We start from the raw sequence: 25,016 nt of genomic DNA, 5'->3' as shown, positions 1-25,016 counted from the left end.
TAAACATAAAATATAGTAAGAATTATAAGAAAACATCATATATATAATAAAATAAATCAATTTTGGATCTGAATTTGTTCAAGATAGGCAAGAACCGGAACCAACCTAATTATTAATCGTGACAAAATCATGGAACAAGAACTAGGGATTGCAATTTCTACCCTACTAGGTGGGTGCCCGCCTTGATAGACTTTTTTTTTTTTTTTTGCTTTAAGGACAGGTTTTGGGATTTTACAACCCTTACAGGTATGGATATGGCTTGGTATTGGGCTAAACCCGACCCACATATTGTTGGAAAGCAAATAAACTCATGTATTAAGTGATGAATTTAATAATATTTTGAATTTTATATGAACGATAACCGATAGTTTACGTGTTTTTATATGTTTTAATCAAATAATTGGAAATTTTGTTGTTTATTTGTGTTATTTTACTTATTTATTGATTATATATATAAAAAGAACTATTAAGAAATTTGATGTGGGTTCTAAGCCCAACCCCCTACCCTTTAATGCAAGGAGGGTTTGGATTCTCAAAATCCAACCCGCTACAAGTTTTGGAGTGGGTATGGGTTAGGAGGTTTAGGGAGTCAGGCATGGCTAAGAATTTACAAAACCCACCCCATTGCCATCTCTAACCAAAACTATTATAATCGGTTTGGGTCTGTTGGGTAAACCTAACCCATTGATAGCCTTACCTTTTGTGGTGGGGGAGGTGGGGTAGCCCATCCCCCAACCCATAACCAGGTGGGATTCAATCCCAAGTCTCCGCTATGACCAGTAGGAAACCTTACCAATCATCTAATTAACACCTTGCCCAATAAAGACTTCCGCTTATTAAATAAACGTTTGTACTTATTTGTCTTCAAAACCAAGAAAAAGTGGTTGGTAAACGTTTTTTTGGGATTTATTGACAACTAGACGCCATTAGGTGCCATTAGTGTCGCATCAACGGAGCAATGAATAAATGCTTAACCATTAGGGGAAGCATTAAAATGGAAATTTCCCCAACAGTTGGCGTGCACATAAATCAAAACCAACTTTTATCAATACCTATGCGTACAAATCAACATGATGGGATAAATGTTGATTTGGCGATGACATAACACTGTTTATCAAATAAACGGAAGTCATACCAAACACCGCCATAATGATAGAAGGTCAACGCATTGGAGTCCTTTTTATTATTTCATATTGAGAGCTTTAATGGCCTTGACAGAAGTACACAAGTTAAAGAGCAAGAGATGTTTGTTTTATTGGAAACACTAAAACAATTATCATATTTGTGTGAGAGGGAAAGGTTTTAGTTGTTTTGGTTTGTCAGTTTTTTGTCGGATATTGTTACAATTATTAATCAATGTAGGATTGCTATAGTTTGTTCCAAACCAGACCCCATTGGAAAATGGCAACTTTACAAATGGTGGTCCCTTTAATATGTTTTGTACCCCAATAATTTCCTATTAAATTATAGGGTGAATTTCATTATTTCTCCTTAAATCCTTAAAAAATAGCTAATAACCATAAACTATTTGTCCGATTATTTTTTATTGGCATTTATTTTCAACTTTTCCTTGTAAAAATTTAATAGTATAAATTCCATGTACCCCCAATGTGTCATGTGTGTGTGTGGAGGGGGTGTTTATCACTAAACTACCCACATTTTTTTTTGTTAGGTTCTCTCTCATAATTTGTACACCCCTAATAGTGTCAACTAGACTTATTCATGGATTGGGCTTAGGCTTTGCTTTTACCAAAATTTGAATGGACCCAGCCCAAAGCCTGAGCTTAAAATAGTGTAAAGCCAGGCTCTTGTCTGGTGTTAACTAGTGTTTAGAGAAGTCAAGCTCAAGCTTGGCCCAATGCCTAAAGGCAGAATTTTTTTCCCTCCAAGTTACGAGTCTCTAATTCAACTAATCAGGTTGAAACGATCAACCCATAATACATCATCATAAGTGTGATAAACAAGAATTGTTTTCGTTGATGATGAGAATGAAACACAAAAGTTATAATTAACAAAAAAAATGAAATTATTTTCCTATTTGGTGGTAGGTTAATAATTCAACCTTTTAAGCCAGATGTGACAATTTTTGATGTCATAGTTAAATAATTAAAATTAAAAACGATAAAACACAAAACATTATGAGAAAAGATATAGAAATTTTATAACAAACACTTGAGAATGGTGTGATAAATAAAAATTATTTTATATACAAACATAAAAATTTGTAAAAAATATGAAAACCTCATTACCAATATTACCATCGTCATCATCTAAAATTTCCTCGTGTAAATCACTTGCACATTTGATAGTCATATTTAAAACTATGAATGTACTACCAAAAGGGATGTTTCAAATAAAAGGCTGAAAAGCACACAAGCTACCATGGTCTTATGAAGGATATAACTAAAAAGGTCATTATCCAGTATTGTTTGTAAGGTTTTAGAGAAGTCTCATAAATTGCATTAATGTTAAAAATAAAACCACAACTTAGAGAAAACCAAAGAGAGATAAAGATGAATTCCTGTAAATATAGAATCCTATCTTAGGATGGATGGACTAGATGCATAATTAACATCTGGCTTATTTTACACCACAAAACTAATTGCTCTTAAAAGTTGCAAAATCCGATAAGCTCACAGGACTGGACTGTCCTTGTATCTATTCGGGCCTCCAATTGGAGATTGGTAGGTCCAAATTAAAAGTTTCCTCTCTTTCTTTAAGTACTCATAAAATCTTTGTTGACTGCTATTCCTTCATATACTATGTCCTATTTTTCACTTCCCAAGTTCATTTGTTCTGAACTTGTATAATCTCAAAGAATATTTTAGTTTGGCGAGTCGAATGGTAAGAAAGAAATTAATTGAATCAAGTGGGACCAAAGAAATAAGAATAAACTAATTGGGACCTGTACAATGCAAAGGTTTTGTTAAGAGAAACTAAAATAAAAATAGCCTTATAACATTATTAATTGAACCAAATTAGTCCAAACAGGACTACAACTTGGGTGGATTGGGTTGAGTTGAAGGTCAATTCAAGACCAAGCCAAGCTTAACGAAACAAACCCCAAACTGGGATTGGATAGGTTGGTTGGGTTTGAATATATATTATGGATGTATTTTTTTGTATAGTCATATTTTATTGGCGCAGTTTAGGAGTTGAATTAATTGAAATATGTACAAATTTAACTTATTGGCCCAAATTTCATTTATAAATTGGCCCATGTAACTCATATTATTGACCCAAATCAAGCTACAATGGTTGGTTGCTTGATACCATGCTTTTCAAAACTGGATCGGGCCGAACAATTGGATCAGAAAATTCGGGAACTAGTCATTTGATCGGTTTTGTTTTACCCCAAAACTATTTTTTTTTGACAAAAAACCGTTGATTTGGTCAGCAAACTATTGACCCGAGTTATTGAACCGTTCAAACTGTTCAAACCGTCAAACGGTTTTTGGCCACTTTTATTTATTTATTTATTTTATCATAACAGATCGTCCGTTCAGTTCGAATGGTTGGACCATTCGACCTAAGAACCTTAATGGTTCATTATCCGGTTCGGTTTTAAAAATCTTGCTTGATACAACGACCATAATAGCAAAAGAGGGTCCAATTTTAATAATTTTAGATGTCTAGAGGATCAAACCAGACAAAAAAAGCTAGGTTCAGCCAACAAACTCCATTGTTTGTTTTCAAATTCCCCCATTTTCGTTCTAAACTCCCATTGTTTAATTCCAATTCCCTCTTATTTCCCTTCATCCGCAACACAACTGACTACCCAAGTCAATATTTATTTAATAACCATTGCAATTCAATTTGAATCCACGATATATCCGATGGACAGGATCAGATTCGAATTCGATATAAACGAAACCCATATCCGATTCGATTCATTTGTGGTCGTCCTACGGAGTCAGACTACGGTACTTCCGTCTTTTCACTGTGGACGATAAGGTGAAAAAACTCGAGCCTTTTTAGCCTACGCCGAGGTGCGCACGAGGAGCACGAGAAAATAGTGGTGCTGGGCCTGCTGTGTGCTGTCGTGCTTTGTCTTCTCCGCTACCGGTACAATGGTTGCTCCTTAGTCCCTACGCATCCGGTGTAGTATAGAAGAATTGTGGGTAGTAGCGTTTTGCTTTGACGTCGTTACCGCATAACGAGGGTTCAGACTTAAAAGACTTTTGAGGTTCCCGTCGCGAAACCCTAAAAATCGCCATCGAAGTCTTTCAAGCAGCAAATCTCTTCCTCTTTCTGCGTCGTCTACATTGGGAACCCTAGTTCTTCAAGTCTGAAATTAGAATATTTCGGGTTATTGCGGAAAGCATTAATCGTTTTAGGTCTCAGTGTGTTCGCGAAAATAAGCGAGTTTCGGATTGTTTTTCATTGTCAACCGATAAAATTAGGGTTAGGGTTTCGCTGTTGGTCGTCTGAGTATTGGCGCAGAAAATCACGGCTTCGGTTCTGCAGGTTAGCTTCTGAACATTTTTAGAGAAAATGTATGTCTAGTTTTTGCAGGTGGTCCTGAGAAATTGTTTTGTTTCTCTTTCTTTTGTAGGTGAACTCTTAAGTATTTAGAAAACATTAGGTTTTTGAGTTCTGCAGAAGAGTTTCTTACCATTTAATTGGAACCGTGAAATGTGGTTACTCTAGGGCTTATTTCGCCGTAGAGGAGAACTGCGTTGCAATTGTGTTTCTTAGTCGAATAAATGGGACAAGATTTACCTGATTCGTTAGATAACGGACCGATTGATGTAAAGGTTGAACATGAAGAACAAAAGCCTCACTTGGAGGAGAAACAAAACCGTGTTGAAAATGCGGAGTCTTTGCCGGAGTTGCCGCCGACACCGGAATCTTCGTCGGATGATAAGAATCTTGAATTACCAGGAGAGGCTCGTTTAAGCAATGATCAAGGTTCGGTTGAACCTGCTCCTGAACCCATTGTTGCCAACACCTGCGCTGATGCCAATGGGCTGAATGAATATAAAAGCGACGTTGAGGATAACGGTTCTGGCGTCCGGGTTGAAGTCGAAGCTGCTGCTCCAAATGTTGGATGTCTACTTGTTAAAACTGAGGATGAAAATGCGGAGGATTCTAAGACTGAGGTGAATCGAAATGAGGTAGTTCCGCGTGAAGACAATGATTTTAAAGAGGCAGAATCGAAACAAATTGGGGCGGTGGAGGAATGCGCGGTTCACATGGAGGGCTCTAACCAGTCGTTTGCTGCGGGCGATGAATCGGGAACTGAGGAGGAGCAAGCTGCATTTATGAAGGAACTTGAAAATTTTTTCAGGGAGAGGAACTTGGAATTCAAGCCTCCCAAGTTTTATGGAGAGGGATTGAATTGCCTCAAGTAAGTTTTTATTTTTTTTTTCAATTTTTTTGTTAGTAGGCTTTTTTTTTCAGTCTGTTTTAATTATCGTTATTAATTATTTTTTTGTTACTTGTTGTGGAAGGTTATGGAGAGCTGTGACTAGATTGGGTGGCTACGACAAGGTATGCACGGTGTTTTCTAGAGCTGCTTTTAGTATTTTTTTTAGTTGTTCCTTGATGGTTTATGTTTCATGTCAACTTTCAATTTTCAAACTCGGAGCACTGGATTTCAGTTCCAGACCTACTTGGAACCTTTTTTGTTTATAGGGAACCTAACCAACCTTCTACACGCCTGTATAGGTGACCTCATGCAAACTGTGGCGACAAGTAGGAGAGTCCTTCAAACCACCAAAGTAAATAATTACGATGCTCCTTTTGATTTTTGTATCCCTATAGTTTATGTCTCTAGTATGTTATCTTCATGAGTTTCATGTCTGTAAGTGGTAAAACTTTCATCGCAATCGTGAACTTTCTTTATGGTAGGTTCTTAGCACTGTTTTATGTTTAGATTTTGGAGCTATTGACTTCTTGGAAGCTCTGTTGATTTTGTTGATTCCATTGATAATTTACTTACACAATTTCCCAATGGCAGGACTTGCACCACTGTCTCTTGGTCTTTCCGCTGCTTCTATGAGAAGGTGATATTGGCCATCGAGATCTAAAATTTTGATTATGACATGAATTTAATTCTGTTCAAAACTGAAACCAAAAGATGGTTTTCTGATGTAAGCTGTACCAGTAGAGTTTAGCTTAATGCCACTTTTTGGTGGTTGACTCAATGTCTGTATTGTTTTGGTTCTGGAAGTAGAGAAAGATGCAGGAATATGCCAAGCTCTCAATGTGTCAGCAGTCTGAACATCAGAATTCTGCTCTTGATCTAACCCAACAGACCATTTGAACGACCATAACTTTATCAACTCTTCTGTATTCTGTCTCTGATCAGAAAAATCCTGGCCTTAAATTCTTCCCATTTAAGTCCAAAGAATAATAGCTCCTATGCAGCACCTTAGGGTTCTACCCTTTTCTGGTGGGGAGGAAAAAGAGGGACGAATACACTATCAATGTCTGCCAATGGCATCGAGTTAGAGATATGAAATAATACTAAGTAACAGATAAAAATGAGCAGAAGACTATTATGAGTGGTTTTATGGCATGATTTATACAGGAGACAATATGATGATATGGAGTGAAAGGCAGCAATTAGGGATTCCCTAATTGGACAGGTTTTACTTTTCAAATCCATCATCTCCTAGAAAAAAAAGCCTTGGAGGGGGCAGGGCCAAACAAATATACTTTTGGAGGAGAAATTGAGGGGGGATGGGAGAAGGGAAAAAAGAATAATTTGAGTATTACTGGTAAAAAAAGAATAATTTGAGTATCCAATTCTCACACCCTGTATCAGATCCAACTTGAACAATAATGACACCTAAATCAGCAAATGGATCTACACATCCTTCAACTTTGGTGGTGTTTGGTTTCGTTATATAATTTTTTTAGTGGATCAGTGGGTTCTGAAACATGCCATATCTATTTGATGTTTGTTTGAGGGCATTGCATGTTTTGAGATCATCCTTACATGGTTTTGGTCCACAGCATATTGTCACTTTTTGTGTTTGGTAAACTTTCATGCCTTTGTCCATATAACTGTAGATTGGATGATGTTACATTAGTTTTTTTCCCCATTATATCTCATACTCTAATGTTTACATTTGACTGTTGCACTTATAGGGTTTGCTGTAGTAAAAACATGCTATAGAGCGCCACATGGTGTGTGGTGTGGTTTTGACTGTGTCACAGTGTGATCTAGTGGATACAGCTAAACAGTCTACATCATGCCTCTAGGAGACTCTAGTATCAAGCGGTGTCTTCATAATGTCATAGCGGAACACTTGAAACAAGACAAAGCGAAAATGCTTATGATAATGGAATACATCCTAGAAATTTTTACCATTAATAGGGAATATCCCTAGTTTGTCATCGAAGGTCTCTCTAGAAATGCATCCTTTCATCTTGATTATGTTATGAATTTGAGGAAGTCAAGAACATTGTGACGGTCTTCATGGGACAGGTGGGGGTTGAGGAAGTCTACTCATCTATCTCACCATTTGCATTTATGCTGCACTCATTTTTTGGACATGGCGTTTCTTATCACCCTTAAGAGGCGAGGGTTGTTCTAGGTGCCAGACCAGCATCTCATCCATTTTGGTTGGTCTACTCATCCATCTCAACATTCACATTTTCTATACACATATTTTAGATATACTCAATACTTTGCTCCCTAGAACATTCCTGGCATTGCTTTATAAAATTTTCTTTTAGTTTAAGCGTGTGTTCTCCATTTTGCCCATTCCTATTCTAAGTATACGGGTAACATCTTCCTCAATCTCTCCCTTGTCATGGGTTTTTAAACCAAGATAATGAAAGATGTTGTGGTGAGATATCTCTTGGTCTCCATTTACAAGTGTAACCTTATTATCTTATGTTTACAACACCTAATAATTGAGGGGGATTCCAAAGTGGTGGTGGGTTGGTTGAAAAATTCTGAAGAGGCTATGTGGCGATACAAGAATGAAATGAAGAAATTTAGTTGGTTGACAAGGAATATGTTGGTCACTGTACAGTGGGTGGGGAGATCAGCAAATACTTTGTCAGATATGTTAGCTAAGCAAGGGGTAAATAGGGAAGAATTATTTTGGGCTCAGTTGTGATTCTTGTTTTTCTTTCCTAGTTTACTTGTAAGATTCAAGGAGGGGCTGCAGCTCGCGCCTCTCGCTGGGATGATGTATGAACTCACTCTAAATTTGCTTCTGAATCAATAAATTTATTATTATTCATCAAAAAAACCTTATTATCTTATGTTCACTCCTATTATTATTAAATTCACATTGCATGTTCTGTTTTAGTCCTACCTATTTTAAAAACATATTTTTCTTTTTTATGAATAAAACATCTTGTTTCTGAGGCATTTGTCTATAAATGTAATTTTGTATTTAGTTCCTCTCTAGTTTCATGAATTAATGCTGTGTCATCAGGAAACTATATATGCCATTGGACCTCTTGCATTCACATCACAAACACATATGCATGCTTGCATGCACATGCGCACACATACACAAATACATTCATGAATATATACAGCCATATATATGAAATTATGGATACTTGCTCAAAGTGTTTTTTACTGAGAATCTTGTAGATACTTTTCGCATTGTTCTTTGTAGGGCTTCAGGCTTCTCTTTTCTATTGTTGCTTTGACTTTGTTTTTCTATGTTTCGATATGCCCATGGGCCTGTATCCTCATTTTTCAGCACTTGCAGGCACTCCTTGACTATGAAAGGCATAAACTGCATGGCAGCGAACTATGTGACCCTGCTATTTCACTTAGAGAACCTACTGAAACTCAGGTCAGTTTTAAATTTTTGTTTGCTCTAGGATCTATTTATTTTACCAATACAGGCATTTGTTTTATGCTTAATGGTTCTAGCTATTTTGGCTTTGTGCTTATGAATCTAAGTTATGTTAAACTATAACATTTATATTCTTATTATGAATGTAAAATAATGCATTTATGATAGGCAAAAATGAGGTTGTGGTTGAAAAAGTCCTTTAATCTTCTTGGGACTTCCCTGTCAATCACATTGAAGGGGGGATTGCTAATGGAGAGACGATTTATCATCCTGATGACAAACTGAAATTGACATGGGTCGAAGTAGTTAGAAATGATTTAAGTGCCCGTAACTGAATGGAAAAACAGGATTCATGTTGCTGACCCCATATAGTTGGGATAAGACTTGAATTCCAAGCAAATTGGAATTTAATTTCTAAACTATATCAGTCATTTGCCTATCATGTTTATATGCCTTGAAATCTTGTAAATGATTAGCATCTTTATATAATAATTGGTGAAAAAGTGGCTTCTTCTTTGTGACATGTATTGTGCCATAGTTAGAGAAAGATAAGCCTTAGGCTTTAACAGTGTGATTAAAGTGTTGCCTAGATGACTTCTCTAAATCTTTTGTGACTTGCTTTATTGGTAAGGACTTTACCAATTGTTCTAGGGTCTAGATGGTTGTGTCTGCAAAATAGTTTCTTATATAAATATAAGGCATATCATCATTTGTAAATAAAACCCTTATTTTATAACTCATCTCAGCCTTGATCCCAACTACTTGGGGTAGGCTAAAAAATACCGTCCTTTCAGTGTGCTCTATCAAGAGCCATGTTTTTTTGTCAAATGTGAAGTGACCTTGCATTGCCAAAAATGATTTAAGAGATTCATATTTATATTAGATTGGCTAAAGGGTGTTGGCTGCCATCATCATCATCAGGGCTTGGGACCCGAATTGTAAGACAAGCCACTAGGGGTGAGCAAACGGTTTATTCAGTTAAAAATTGAACCAAATAAACCAAAATTTTAAATGAAAAACCAAACCGAAATCGAAATATTGAAAGGCCAAAGTAACCGAAACTGAAATTTTCGGTTTGGTTTTCGGTTAAAACCGAATTTCAACAATGTATTTATTTTAATATATATTGTAGTGTATAATTTAATATATAATATATACTATATATTAAAAAATATATATTATACAATGTATATAATAAATTATATATTTTAATACATAATATAATATGCTATAATACATTTTATACATATTATATATGCACTATATAATAAAGTTTGGCTAATTCGGTTTTTTTGGTTAACCAAACTGAAACCAAAATTTTTGGTTCGCTTTTTCGGTTTTAACTGAATAATGCTCACCCCTACAAGCCACAACTGTTATATTACAAAACACTAATTATCTTGTTCATTTTTATTGATCAAGGTTTTGAAAGGCTAAAGGCGGAGGCGAGGTGTAAGCCTCAATTGGTTTTGAGGCGTAAGCCTTGAGCAAAAAAGGAAAAGGATATAATCCATAAACAATAAAGACATGAAAACATAAAATTAGGATCTTATATTGGCTTATATGATACATTACAAGGATTCATGGTTCAAAGTATTCATACACCCCTATATGATGAAAGGGATGTATTGAGTATCAACACTTAGAATCATGCATACCTTTTTTTAGTTTTATTTTATTTTATTTTAGAAGCTTAGTTTTATATTCTTTAATTATTAAAAAGAGTTTTTTTAAATACTTTTAAAAAGGGGTATCGGTACCCAGTGATTTAAAAGGCGCGCCTAGGCGCATAGACGAGGCGCATTTTAGGGTAGGCACCTTGCCCAAGTCCTAGGCGCATGCTTGGTGCGCCTTGCGCCTTAGCCCAGGCGTGCCTTTTGAAAATTTGATGCTTTTTCCTTTTTTTGAGTCTAGTGGCTGGGCCCCCGTACCACACCCCTCAAGGCCAGCCCAAACAAGTCCATGTTAGGGTCTTACCAGAGCTTCGAGAACCCCCTATTTGGTAATGCTGTCCATTCATTCATCCTAATAAAATATCTTCTTAAAAGCAATTAAAACTATAAATCATTATTTTTTTTTGTGTGTGAAATGTAAGAATTTAAGACCTTAACATGGACTTGTTTGGGCTTGCCTCGAGGGCCGTGGCACAAAGGCAACTCGTAGAATTAGGAATGTAATATGTCACATTAGGTACTTGATGTAATTGAGAAAAAAAGAGATTGTGGGTTTTATATGCTTGAAAATGTTTTATATGTTTGATTTCATTTTTAAATTCTCATTTGAATATGCTTTACATATTATGTTTATGCATTGTAATTTTAGATAATAGGTTTTTTAAAACATTTATTTTAAAACTTAAGTTTATATTTTTATTAATATTATGTTTTATAATTTTTTGATTTTTTTTCCATTTCTTTGAATTTTTTGACATTTTTTTTTAAATTTTTTAGCTTTTTTTTTTAATTGTGTGCCTTGCCTCAAAAAGGTGCGCGCCTCACCTTGCGCCTCAGGCACAAAATGGCCCTTGCGCCTTCCGCTTTTAAAAACTGTTGGTACCCCAAAGCATGGCTTTTGAACTACCATTGACCTAGGCGGTTGGACTGTTTGGCCCGGGAACTGTCCAGGCAACCGGTTCCGTTTTACCCCAAACCCGGTCCTTGGCCAAAACTTTTGAATTGGTCAACGACCCATTGACCCGGGCAATCAAACCGTCAACCCGTTCGACCCATTCAGCGGTTTTTGGCCGTTTTTTTAATTATTTTTTTAATATTTTAATTTTTTGTCAGAATGGGCTGTCCCTTCGAATCATTGACCTGGAAACCGATGGCCAGAATGGTTCTGGTTCCAAGTCGTTTTTTAAAACATTGCCCCAAAGAGACACTACAATTTGAGTTAGAATCTTACCAAAGTAGTTTTTTTTCCCTATTTTTATTTTTTTCCTAGAACAACAAAACCATAGAACTCAAACTTTTCAATTTAGGGGTATGAACCAACATTGTTTTAAGAACAAGGCATTCCTATTTCCTTTCTTGCACTAGTATGCATTAGTGAAGAGTGTCCATCTAAATGATGCATGTGCTTTAGAAGAAACAGATCATCAAGTGTGAGATAAATGGGCAAATGGGTAAGAATAAAGCAAGCTATTTTCCTACACATTTTATATGCAAGTTTTTGTTATTTATATATGCTTATTTATTTTCTCATTACACCAATATATTCAAAACAAGGCTTTTTTGTCTTAAATTTATGTTTGCCCCTATGTAAGCCTTCATATTCCACATTAGCATGCTGAATAGTTGACGCCTAAGCCTTGGACATTTTGAGGCCAAAGGCCCAAAGGTGTAAGCCTCAAACAACTCAAGGTCTAAGCCTTGCTGGTGGGGACTGAGGCTATTGAGACCAGGCCTTTTTTCCTAGCCTTGCCTTGAGGCTTAGGCCTTGCCTCGCCTCAAAAGCCTCTTAAAACAATGTTATTGATAAAAATTATATTGTTCGTTTTGCATTTTAATGCTATAATGTTACAGTTATATGAAAATATTATCAGCAGGTGGGTGTTAATCAAACATCAGGATCAGGAAGGGCACGAAGAGATGCTGCAGCTCGTGCTATGCAGGGTTGGCACTCACAGCGTCTTCTTGGTAATGGTGAGGTTGGTGACCCAATTATTAAGGTCTGTGAAGGTATCTTTAAATGATGATCTCATGTCCCCCTTTTGTATTCCCATGTGGTTTCTTTTTCGTGACACCCACTCAATATAGCCATCTTTGTTTCTGCAGGATAAAAACTCTATTTCTATGCAAAAACGAGAAAAGCAGCTTAAAAACATTGGTATAGTTGTGTATCTGGATCACCATTATTAAAAATATTATCCTTTTTTTCCTGTAGGAATTTAAAAATATTAGCATACCAAGCAAGTTATAAGTGTTTTATCCTTTTTTTTATGTTTTAATGTAAATCTATACAGGTTCACATAAACGTAAAAAACCATCTAGCCTGGAGCGTGCTGTCAAAGCTATGCATACAAAAGCTGCAAAGCCACAGTTAAGATCCCTGAGTAAATTTGGTTTCTTTATTTGCTACTTTTCTGATTCTAAGTGGTTAAACTAAAACCACCACACGGAAGGGAAAAACTTAAGTGTGGGTTGCATGTGCATGCTACTTTGAAATGAGTATGGGATGAGCTAGTACACAGTGCCCTCATATGTGTAGAACTCTATGTTACTGCAGTTTGCCCCTTACATATATAAAATCTTGTCCTTTCTCTCAAAAGATGAAAAAGAACACCACTGCTTTAATTCCTAGTGCATTTTTTTCTTTGTATTATTTCCCAAGGTGAATTGTACTTAAAGCTGAACCGAACTCGGTTTCTATGCCAGAATGGAAACAATGGTTGTTGATATTGGACCCCCAGCTGATTGGGTGAAGATCAATGTGCTGAGAACTGTAAGCTTATCTATCTGCGTATGCATGGAGGATGTATTTATGTACGCCAGATGTACCATTTTTATGATTGAAGTTCAACTTGAATTGAAACTTTGCTTTCTGTACAGAAAGATTGCTTCGAGGTCTATGCTTTAGTTCCTGGGCTTCTGCGTGAAGAGGTATGCGCAATCTCCTGTTGAGACCTTTTTCTACCATCACCATAAGATGTTTAACATACACTCACACTAAAACACTTGACCAAATCAGAGATGTTTGTCTATCTAATAGTGTATCTATGTCCATGATCCATCATCTGAAAAGAGCATCCATCCTACTACTACTTGAGTCCCTTTCTGTTGCTGCATGGTTTAATCTGATGGAGTAGCAAGTTTTAGACCTTGCAAAAATAATGGTACTCCCACTTCAATCGAGTTTTCTTCTCCATTAGGCCCCTTACATGTCAAGATAGCTTCAAATTTGCTTCTACGCCTTATTTTAATATTATGTGAAATGGGAATTATGTACAAGGTGGTTATCGACATGATATATTGTGAGATGCCAATCTCTGAGCTCCACAAATGAAGGGGGGTGTTCTGTAGTGTGGTTGAGAACACACCATGCCATAGCAGAATAAGTGTTCTGTACTGTGGTAAAAGATTGGTGACCTGAACCACACCACACCCACATAGGTGTTCTGGAGGGTGTGGTGTGGTTCAGGCCAGTGTTTTAAAAGCGCAGGGTGCAAGGCGAGGTGCATGCCTTTATAAGCAAGTCACAAAATTACAAAAAAAAGTCAGAAAATTCAAGAAAATGCCAAAAAATAATAAACATAATGTTAATAAAAATATAAACTTAAATTTTAAAATAAATGTTTTAAAAAACCTATTATCTAAAATTAAAATACATAAACATAACATGTAAAGTGTATTCAAATGAAAATTTAAAAATAAAAGCAAACATATAAAGCATTTTCAAGCATGTAAAACCCAAAGTCTCTTATTCTTCTTAATTGCATTGTTTCAAGTAGCTAATGTGATGTAAAACATATTGCATTCTTGATTCTATGAGTCGCCTTTGTACCACGCCCCTCGAGGCAAGCCCAGGAAAGTCTATGTTAGGGTCTGAAACTCTGATTTCTCACATAAAAAATAATGATTTTATAGCTTTCATTGCCTTTTAAGAAGATATTTTATTGCAATGAATGAATGAATAACATTAGCAAATAGGGGGTTCTCGGAGGTCTCTGGCCAAGCTTTGTACTTGTTGAAGGGTATGTATATATTGCCACATGCTTTGCCTACCAATTTCATCCATCCAATATTTTTATATATATATACCATCATCCTTTTTTCTAAAGAATCCCAGTCACTCGCTCAATGCCTGAAGAGCCCAAATTTCCCATGCTGCGCCCACTGAAGTTTAATTTTATAAAGCTTATGAGAGGGGGCTCCAAGCCAATAAAAAAAAGACAGGTGGGGGGGGGCTCCAATATAGAGTGATTATGCTCCTTGTTAGGATGAAGAGGCTATATGTTGCAGACCCTGAACAATGCCATCCAAAGAGAAAGGGTTGAAAAGGCTAAGTTATTTTATGCAAATGAGCTACTTTTCCATGATATTGTCAATCAAAGCTTCTTTTGTGTGTGTCTCTCCTTTGAATATTATAGCATTTCTCTCTTCCCAAACTGCCCATAATACTGTTTTCCTTGCACACCTCCAAGGATCTTCCCTCTTTTTCTCTGTGGAGCAAAGAAGGAATCCTTAATTAGCAATTCTCCAAGTTGATTCCACCTGCATTAGTAAATGAGGAAAAGTGCTGGAGATTAGTAAATGAGGAAAAGTGCTGGAGATTAGTAAATGAGATGTAATTTAACCACTTGCCATGCTCATCAAGGAAATATGGTTTTCTTTTTTTTTTTTTTTTATCAGCAAGATAAACTTTATTAAAGTCTAAGATTAGATACAAGTGTTTTAGCTACTCAGTTAATACAGCTTGCCCCCAATGCTTAGGTTTGTTAGTTCCCTGTTTTACAACTAACAGATTACAACATTGCCCAAAATAAAGTAGATCTATGAGCTCCCTGTTTTGCTATGACATCTGTCACCTGATTTCTTGTCCTTTTATCCTAGACAAAACTAGTGTTCAAACTCTTTGCAAGTCAATTTCCCTAAACACAAATCTGTATTTCCAAGAGGCTGAGTTGATTTTCTTGACCCAAGAAATAACAAATAAGGAGTCTTCTACTTCCAGCTCTTTAATTCTTTGCTGTACTGCTAGTTTTAGTCCTTGTAGAAGAGCCATTATCTCAGCCTTAATGAAGTTGATACTTGTAAGGGTGGCACACTGGCTGAAATCTCTGAACCTTTTTACAGTTTTTTCCTTGGATGACTTGATGAGGAATTGGTTAGAAATAGCTAATTCTGCCCAGGTTAATGCGGTTTGTTCTCCCTCTTGGACTTCTCACCCACCTGGATTCATGAAGCTGAATTTTGATGGAAGTATTTAAGGAATCCAGGGCTCTCTGACTCAGGAATGAAAAGGGGCTTATTATAGCCATTTTCTCTGGCCCAATTGGAGAAGGAGACTCTCTTAGGGCTGAGATCCATGTGGCTCTGGAAGGTGCCCAAAGAGCAAGGTAGCTAAACCTAAGAAAAGTGGTGTTTGAAGGTGACTCAGAGGTGGTGGTGAGATGGCTAAAGGAAGACAACTCTGGTATTTGGAACTACAACAATGAAAAGAAAAAATCTAAGTGGCTGACTAGGGACATTGAGGTGAAATACGGTTGGGTAAAGAGAACTGCTCACTTGCTGATGGGTTAGCCAAGCAAGGGATGAATAGGGGATCTTTCTTTTGGGCTCATTTCTAATCTTGTATTTTTTGTTATGCTAAAATGGGGGAGTTAAGAAAGTTTACCTCCCCATCTCTTGTAATTAAAGTTTCTTATTCTTAATAAATTAAGCCGTTACTGATAAAAAAATTCTCCAAATCCAATTGGTCCCAAGAACAAAGCCACTACAACTCCTTGATGGTTTCTAAAGACTCCCCCTATACACTTACCAAAAAAGACTCCCCCTATACCCGAGTCAGGATTTCCCACGTGCAACAACTCTACCCACACCTACGCACATAACATCGCAGCCACACATTGGGAACATCTCATCCTCTTACATGTTATTATGCATGGGGAGATGTTCCCAATGCATGGAGGTAGTGTTTTGTGGGTAGAGTCCTTGTTGGCAAGAGATCTGGAGTCCCCATACCTGCCCTACCTGATTGACAAAGGAGCTGCCATCAAAGTTTAGTTTTAGTTTATTTGACTCTGGAGGTTTCCATTCCATTCTCACGACTTTGTGTATCTGTCTGTACCACTTCAGACCATTTCCATAACAAGTTGTTTGTAGAGAGTCTAGAGACACCTATGAAAAGTTCCAATGTTTTTGCCCAATCTACAGAACTTGCTTTAATGGTTTCAATCACTTCTTTCTTTGACTTAGTCTTCTCATTGAAGAACCTTTGTTTTTTTTTTCTTTTTATGAATGATCTTTTGGTTTTTTTCTTCCCAAATAAAGAGTTGAACAAACTAACCACATCCTGTGGGGGAACTCATCTGCAACCATAGGGAAGATAAAAGTATTCCCAAATGCAAGTCACAAAGGAGCAAGAGATTAGTAAATGGGGAACATGGGAAGGGTCTCTTCACTGGCCTTACAAAGGAAACACATATGAGGAGATAGTCAAGTATTTGGCCTTCTTTTCTGTAGCACATCACCGGTGTTAGTCTTTCCAAGGAACATCTCCCAACAAAGAGGCTGCACTTTGGGAGGGATTTGTTTGCATCTGATTTCTCTCACAGGGAAAGTGACCCCCACAGGACCAGAGCAGATAAGAAGGTTAGAGAAGGATGCACAAGAAGAGACCATAAGGTGAGGGGTACTGAATTCTACTATCCAAAAGATTTTGGTCCAACCAAACCTTTTCCAATAAAGAGATTAGGAGAATAAGGGATTCACATTCAAAATCTCTCAACCCCCTTTGAAACCAAAGTCCTAGTTTAACCCATGTTCTGAGGGCAAGCCAAAACTTGAAACAGGTTCAGCCTTATGGTTTGATAACAATTAGAGTGTTGGGAATTGCACCATAAGATCATTTCTTGCCATCAAGAGCCGTGCCTTTGCCTAATAGCAAGTCCTTAGATCTTTTCTTGCCACTTCAGGTCATGTTTTCTTTGGTCCTCCCTTACTCCTTTATAGCTTTCTATTTCACTAAGGCTATGTTTGGTTTGAAGGAAAAGATAGGGAAAGGCAGGGAAACCTATACAAGGTTTGTGAAGGTTTTCCTATCTTTCCCTTCCTTTCCCTATTTTTTCCTTTAAACCAAACGCAGTCTAAATCATTCCTTAGGTTCCATTTGTGAAGAGTGCAAATACAAATATTCATGGTTGATGAAAATGCAAAGTTGCAAATCAACATCTTCATCATTATCAAGTCTTCTTGTTGAATAATCAACAACAATCAAGTTTTTATCTATCAAAAAAAAAATCAACAACAATCAATTAAAGAATAAATTGCATCTGGTGTTGAAAGATGAGAAAAAATTGCATACAAAGAAGAACAAGAGAAAGGGGGACGAGAAGAAAATCAGATCGTAGTGGCCACAATGAGCCCTCAATATCTTATACAGTTGCTGGGAATATGAGGAAAGCAACTAAAAACGGCCAATAATTCCACTTCAATTAGTACTTTTAACATCTTGAAAATGAATTGGACATTTAGAAAAGGATGTTATGCTATCAAACTGCAAAAATGTCTTATATATAATCCATGAAGTTAATTCTTACTTCTCGTTTGCATGTGCAGGTACGTGTTCAGTCAGATCCAGCTGGGCGCTTAGTTATATCTGGTGAACCAGAGCAACCAGATAATCCATGGGGTGTCACACCGTTCAAAAAGGTCTGTATTTATCTTCTTTAAAAAGAACTGGGCTATTTATCTACCACCAAATAGATTGAGTGATCACTTGACAAGATTCAATATCCAAGAAATTGTCAACGCCCAAAATGTCATCTAATATATATATATATATGTGTGTGTGTGTGTGTGTGTGTATGTAAAATATCCATTTGGTTATGCCAATCCATAAGATTGCAATTGCTACTAAAGAATTTGATGCCAACAAAAGCTGTTAAGCTCCGACAACTTTCCTAGATGGATTCCTTCCTGAAGAGCTTTCACTGGATACTTTTAAAGGACCATGCAGTGCAGAGCCATGGTGACTCTTGCAGTCATTCTCTGCTTAGAAAGGAACCAAATTGAGTGTGTGTTGAGCTGCTCATGGGGCGACATGACCCATATGTGTGTGTTTATTTTTTTCATTTATAAAAATGATTTCGTACCAGCCCACAGAATGGCCTGGCACGGGCCAATGGGCCACAAGCCTGGGTTTTTTGGCCCCCTCTCTGATCTATCAGGTCGTGCCAGCATGTGGCCCGCTACAGTACCGGTGGCATGACACATTACACCTATATAGTATTAGAGTGGTTTTGCCCATTGTAGTATATATAGATAACAAAAGACTTTGTTGAGTCATGTTTCTCATAACCATCCATTTGTTGGAAACCAATTGAGCATGATGGAGAACGAAGGTTCAAAATTTCGATAAGATACACCTTGTATCATATCTTTTGGGTCCTGATACGCCTGTTTACAGGTGTTTCGGGACCCCACTCTTTTTTAATGAAAAATGCATGTATTTAACTCCCCAAAAACCAAAATTTGAAAAAAAAAAACATGTATCTAAGTATCGATACACAGAGGCGTATCAATACTTTGAACCATATGGAGAACATTGATAGGATCTGGTAGCTTGTTCATGATAAGAACATTCCAACTTTCCAAATATAATTACATACAAAATACTAAAAATTCCAATAATTTCTTATATCTAAGCATTGCTAAGATCAGTGTTTTAAAAGATATCTATCAAAAAAAAGATCAATGTTTTAAAAGATGTGGGAGGAATACGCCTGGAGGTGCGCGTCCAAGTGAGGCCCACCCAAAATGCCCCGAGGCATATGCCAGAGGCGTTGATACCTCTGAGGCATGTGCCTCAGGTAGGAAGTGTACACCTCCTATGCCTTTTTTCATGAAGTGTGCTTGAGGTGTACACCTCATGTGCCTCTCATGCACATTTAGTACAAAAAGACAGAAAAAAGAAAGGAAAAGGAAAATAAAGTAAAGGAAGGGAAAAGAAAGGAGAGAAGGGAAAGAAAAGAAAAAGAAAAAGAAAAAAGAGAAAAGCGAGAAAAGGGAAGGGAAGGGAAGATAAGGGGAAATAAAGAGGGCTGGGGGCTCCGCCCCCAAACCCCCTGCCCCTTTTCTATGCATCTTCATACTTAATATAAAATATTTTTATTAAGAATAAAGAAAAATGAGATCCTCCTTCCTCTTCTTCCCCCTCCTCTTAAAGAGGCTTACTGTAATGCATTGTTCAACTTTGTCCCTACCTAAGGGCCTTTCTAGGACCGTGTTATCTGATCACTTCGGTGGTTCTTTCTTTCGTGCTGTAATTCTTTCATGGGTTGTTGAATGATAGGGTTGTATCTTTCATTGAGCCACTCGAGTTGTTTTTGTTTCAAGGGATTGGTTCGTGTTTGCATTTCTGTCAAGTGCTGAACGAATTCGTTTTAGTTATAATGATTGTGGAGTGATTGCATATAATGTTGGCTTAGGTTATTATGAGTGTCAAGTAATTGCTTATAATCTTGTCTGAGGTTATTTATCTCTTTGACGACTTATGACTGCTTAACTGGAGGGCTTATAATAACCAAGGCCCTGTTTGGTGCATCTTTCCTTGCGATCTTTTGGCTGTTTACAAGCCAGGCAGACCATGCCACAGTCTTTTTCCGTTTTGTTCGTAACAGATCTAGCCACCAAAAGTTGGTGCGCCGAACAGACGTGAGAAGCCCATTTTGGGCTGATTTTGGGATGCTCCAAATGGAGCTTTTCGCGTCTTTCTCGCTGTATTGTCGCGCGAAAAGACACGGAAAGATGCGCGGTAGCCAAACTAGGGCGTTGTTTGGTGCGTCTTTTTGCACGGTCTTTCAGCTGTTTACAAGCCGGGAATACCAAAAATCAGTCTATTCCCGTTTGGCACGCAGAAGATCTAGCTGCCAAAAGACGTGGCGCCAAAAAGAAGTGCGAAGCCCATTTTGGGCTGATTTCGGGAAGCTCCAAATGAAGCTTCCTGCGTCTTTCACGTTTTAATCTCGTGCGGAAAGACCCGAAACGACGCACGGAAAGATGTGTCTGCCAAATGGTCTTCGGGCTGCCCAGATCTTATGTCAAAAGCTCAGTGCGTCTATTGACTGTCAGAGCTACTAGAAGATCTTCCCAAAAAGACTTGTTAAACGGCCCCTAATTATGCTTGAAGGGAAGCTCTTCAAGACGAAACTTCACATACAATATCCGAGAGGTCACTATGGAGATGCATAGCTTAGGAGGTTTTCTGGTTCTTTTAATGATGATCAGTGTGAGATGGAGAGATCTCAGATCTTTGAGGAGGCTACAAGATGAAGGCCATGAAAGTGGAAGCTAAAGACTTCATCTTCAAGGAAATAAGAATCAAAGGGTGTTACAAGTTGAAGATAAGAGAATCTAAGAAGGCTACAATTCTGGTGGAAGGCTTAGAGATGGTCAAATGGTTTAAGGTTTTCTTGAATGAAGCAGCAACGAAAGGAAAACAGATCTGTTGGAAGGAAAACCACACAAAGTCAGGTAGAAGATATGTAGTGGAAAGTAAACCGAATGCAAAGGGGTTATTCATCTCCCTAACAGAGTGACAAAGGAAGGAAACAAATGGCCTGCTTCCCTGCCGGGAAAAACAGTCGAAGGATAGTGAGGAGTGATTGAGATTTTTACTGCATTTACAGTTTGAAGGAATCTACAGATGGAGAAAGGGAAAACTGCAGAAGAAGACATGGGATTATTTGCTGGAAACTTATCAGCAATGGAGGGTGGGAGTCTCACCTAGGTCCCAGGGTTTCCTAGCTGTGGCAAATGGCAACAGTAACCCTTTGTTGAATGCAAACTTCTGTAAAGATCACTGGACTAAAATGTTAGTGGTTGAAGCTAAGAGTCCGATTAAGGATTGGAGGCTGATAGCTGATATCTTGATTTGTAAGTTGGTATTAAGGAAGACATTCATCTTAACTCTTTTTGATAGTATGAGGCAGTATTGAATCCTCTTGAAACTTGGTGGAAGTTGAGGCTTTAAGCACTCAAGAGGACATGTGATCCTTTACTCTGTATAAATGGTCTCCTTCTAATTTGAAATCTTATGTCATTGAAGATGGAGTGGTAGGCAGGCTGATTGGGCTGCCTTTCCATCTTTAGAGACATGATGTAGCTGTCTCCATTGCTGTATTATGTGGAGCTCGTCTTGTTGGGGAGTTTTGGGGAGGTTTGCACTCTGCTGCTGCCTTGTTGTTGAATGGAGTTAAACCAGAGGGGGTACCTAGGAAGATTACTTTTTGGGTTGAAGGACCGTCTTTTACAGGTGTCGCTAGTCTCCTCCATTGAAGCTTCTCTGTGCTTGGAGTCTAGACAGGAAGAAGATGAATTGATGGAAGCACAGGCTCTTCTTGGCATGCTTACAATTGTTTTCAGCAGAAAAATACCTAGAGCTAGCAGTGAACCATTAGAGGTTATCAGAAATAGAAAGGCATATATGTAGATAAATATTTGCATTAAGTTTCCGGAAGCAAATATCTAGCCATAGGCTCATTCCAGTCTAACAGATCCTGGTCAATTAACTCATTCACCTTAGGAGTATCAGTATGCCTTGAAAAAATGAAGGATGCATTATGGAAAATACCCGTCCATTCATCTATATCCATGGACAATGCCATATTGGCAACTAAGAGAGAAGATAGACTATCTGCCATCCAGGGTTTTAATAGGTTTTGAAAATAGGAGATCGTTGTGTACATCCATTAGTATATAGAAGAATGTTATCAGGGATTTTGGTTGTAAAATTCTATTCGTAGTTCATAGGAATTTGAATTTTCAATAAGCCTCTATGCTAATTTTAATAGGAGTGCTTGATTTATATGGTAGGCTTCCATAATCCTAAATGAAGGATACTGAATTCCAATCTTTCATCAGTCTTATGGAAGAAATATAATTGACATGGTATGAATGGGGGTGTCTTGGGTTACTGCATTAAAAAGAAGTTTGCCCAGCTTGTGATTAATATTTGCCTTCCATCAATTTGAGGCTTAATCAATAAGGCCGTTTAATCTAGCTTGATTCTTATTAGAAAATTTCAACGTAATACCCAAATTTTGTAGTAGAAATCCACTTATTATTACTCATTTAATAACACCATCTTACACGAGGATGTTTGAATGAATGTGGATGCATATGCTTCTTTTCTAGCTTGTGAAAAAAAACATCAGCAAATGTTAAATGAGTAATGGGGGGTAGGTGTAGCAATTTTTGTTTCCAAGGATAGCAGCTTTGCAATCTGCTACTACCTTGGTGATCAAATGGGACAAGACCTCCATTATTAACTGCAAAAGGTAAGGAGGACAAGGGGTGTCCTCACCCAATCAAATGCATTCATACAAACAAGCTTCAATTTAGCAGGTCATAAGCCTTTGCCTAGTCAATTTTATAGTCATGGATCCATCTTTTCCTATTCTTTTTCTGAATAGCATGTATCAATTCATGAGCATTGGTTACATTGTCTGTAATTTGGCTCTTTGGAACAAAAGGTAGTCCAATTCTTTTAGGAAGGAGTTTTCCAATGATCTTGTTTAGAACATTACATGGGTTTATGGGGTGGAAACTTGTAGCTGGCACATTTGGTGACCTAAACCATATCAGTGTGATGTAGTCTTCCCGTCAGACTTCTGTTTTGAGAAAAAAACTTACAAATCATACTGCATATGTCCTCTTCCACAAGCGTCAATTTCCCTACGATGGTCACAGCTATCTGGGTTTTGGGAGGGGTAGACTGGATACAGACCTAACAACCTTCAGCACTTTTTCATGCCAAATGGCTGCTCTCAAAATCGAACTTGCCCTTTCATGTTCATAATTTTTCATTTGCACCAAGAAATTGTCCCTCCCACTGTTGACTAAATTTTTTGATAAATAAGGGTGGGAATCTTACCCACCCAAAGGGCTTTGAAAGCACCCATAGATTAAACTTGTTCAACCCCCTTGAAGGTGGGCATTACTATCGGTTAAGAATTCTCATCATGTTTAATAGTTGAACCAGAGGAGACTGTAGAATTTCAAAGCTAGACTATCTTTTACACAGAAGAGTTGTTAGAAATATGATAATGAGTTTGTTGACAATGTCTTTTTGGTTCTTAAGCCACCGGCCATCTCCTCCTTTGGGCCACATGTTATTTCTCCTACACTTGGTGGCAGCATGAAAAAAATGTTTTTCTATCATCATGCAAGAGCCTAGTTTCCCTAGATTAAAAAAGGGAAATTACCTAATCTTGTTTCTCTAGATTGCTGAAGCCAAGTTAATTCCTCCTGGAAGGTTAAATTACGTTCACAACACAAAATCTCAAATAGGTTGTACCTTGATCTAAAGGGTTTGTAATTCCCATGTATCTAATTATTTAGTACTTGAATTGTTACCTTTGAATTATGTAAAACATTTGATTCTGCTGTTTCATTGTTCTTTAATTTGTCCGGGCATAAAAGCAAACATCTTTGATTTTCAAATCATGCATCACAGTAGAAGTGGGTTTTTCCAGGTTATCAATTTGCCCTCAAGAATTGATCCACATCAGACATCTGCTGTTGTTACACTGCATGGCCAGTTGTTTGTACGTGTGCCTTTTGAATCAGATCTGTAGATGCAGTGATTTTGGCCTATTTCTGCAATGTAAACGAGAAACCTCGACATAATTGTGCATACAAGATTTTGCTTGCCTAGTACATGCTAAATTGTCCCAGGCGTCAGTATGAAGCTCTGAATTGGGTATGTGCAGTTGCCGTTCATGATTAAAGTAAATTTCTTGTGTTAGGTTAAACTACATTGACATAGTTGGACAATGATGTGGTTCTTAGCTAGCTTGGAGACACTAGGAAAGCCCTTTCTGTTCGATGACGAAGTCAAAAAATCATATATTGATCATGACAAACTTGTGCCATTCAATTGGTAGTTTGTATATAGCCATGGATGGACACTTCACTGGATTTAATCACTTTATGCATATCTTCAAGACTGCGTCTTTGACTTGCTATTTGTGGCTCGCTGCCATTGAGCAATCCGTGTGAATGGTTGCAATCTTCACCGTTAAAGATGTTTTACATATTTCGATTATTGAGGTTACTCCATTTCTTATCAAATTGATCAAGGGCATTGTCTAAATTTTCACTGTATTTGGTGTAAATTAGGTGTCCATTGCTGATGCCACTTGTCCATCGTTTCTCCAAGTCCAAGAAAGACCCGTCCTAACCTGAAGTTGTGCTGGGTCCATGCTTACGTGCAGTTAGGATTGCATGTCCTGGCCCATGGACCCAATTGGCTTTGACCAGATAAATGGTGGGGCCTCTGCTGTAGTACCAAACCCATTCACGCTAATTTAAGGTGTTTGAATCCAATTATTTAGTTTGACGATTGGATGGTTCAAGGTATTGAGAGAGTATTGACTAAGATGCATTCATCTTGGAATCTTCTATACTGGCGGTAAGGATGGAACCCATTCTGTCCACTTGCACATCTCTGTCATGTAAAGCCCCGTGATGTTTGCAAAAGAGCACGGATGGAAAAACACTGAAGAAGCCCCTATTA

At 37.6% G+C, this 25,016-nt stretch overlaps 1 protein-coding gene across 6 annotated transcripts; it reads left to right on the top strand.

Annotated features, from left to right (window-relative positions):
- Nucleotides 1-3,896: 3,896 nt before the first annotated feature.
- Nucleotides 3,897-24,465, top strand: LOC104606869 (AT-rich interactive domain-containing protein 6-like). Of its 6 annotated transcripts, none has more exons than XM_088890655.1 (13): nucleotides 3,897-4,467; nucleotides 4,556-5,350; nucleotides 5,454-5,493; nucleotides 5,671-5,723; nucleotides 5,963-6,008; nucleotides 8,688-8,774; nucleotides 12,325-12,426; nucleotides 12,554-12,605; nucleotides 12,742-12,817; nucleotides 13,154-13,220; nucleotides 13,328-13,378; nucleotides 18,056-18,148; nucleotides 23,974-24,465. In XM_088890655.1, the coding sequence occupies exons 2-13, from the start codon at nucleotides 4,707-4,709 to the stop codon at nucleotides 24,073-24,075; spliced, it is 1,413 nt and encodes a 470-aa protein (XP_088746781.1). In that variant the 5' UTR covers nucleotides 3,897-4,467; nucleotides 4,556-4,706; the 3' UTR covers nucleotides 24,076-24,465. The 6 variants fall into 6 exon arrangements, with proteins under 6 accessions (XP_088746781.1, XP_010270579.1, XP_088746780.1 ...); XM_010272277.3 differs by having other exon boundaries at nucleotides 12,325-12,447; XM_088890654.1 differs by having other exon boundaries at nucleotides 3,942-4,467; nucleotides 12,322-12,426.
- Nucleotides 24,466-25,016: the final 551 nt, after the last annotated feature.

Source organism: Nelumbo nucifera, chromosome 6 (genome assembly GCF_055504915.1).
Source record: "Nelumbo nucifera cultivar China Antique chromosome 6, China Antique-T2T, whole genome shotgun sequence".
Classification (NCBI taxonomy): domain Eukaryota; kingdom Viridiplantae; phylum Streptophyta; class Magnoliopsida; order Proteales; family Nelumbonaceae; genus Nelumbo; species Nelumbo nucifera.
Note: the sequence above shows the minus strand (reverse complement) of the source record. Positions and strands in the feature narration are given on the sequence as shown.

Excerpts from the sequence above, each read along its gene's own strand:
- LOC104606869 (XM_010272275.3), top strand. The coding sequence starts at position 4,707 with ATGGGACAAGATTTACCTGATTCGTTAGATAACGGACCGATTGATGTA. Across the intron at positions 5,351-5,453 it reads GAGGGATTGAATTGCCTCAA|GTTATGGAGAGCTGTGACTA; the intron begins GTAAGTTTTTAT and ends TTGTTGTGGAAG. Across the intron at positions 5,724-5,962 it reads GAGTCCTTCAAACCACCAAA|GACTTGCACCACTGTCTCTT; the intron begins GTAAATAATTAC and ends TCCCAATGGCAG.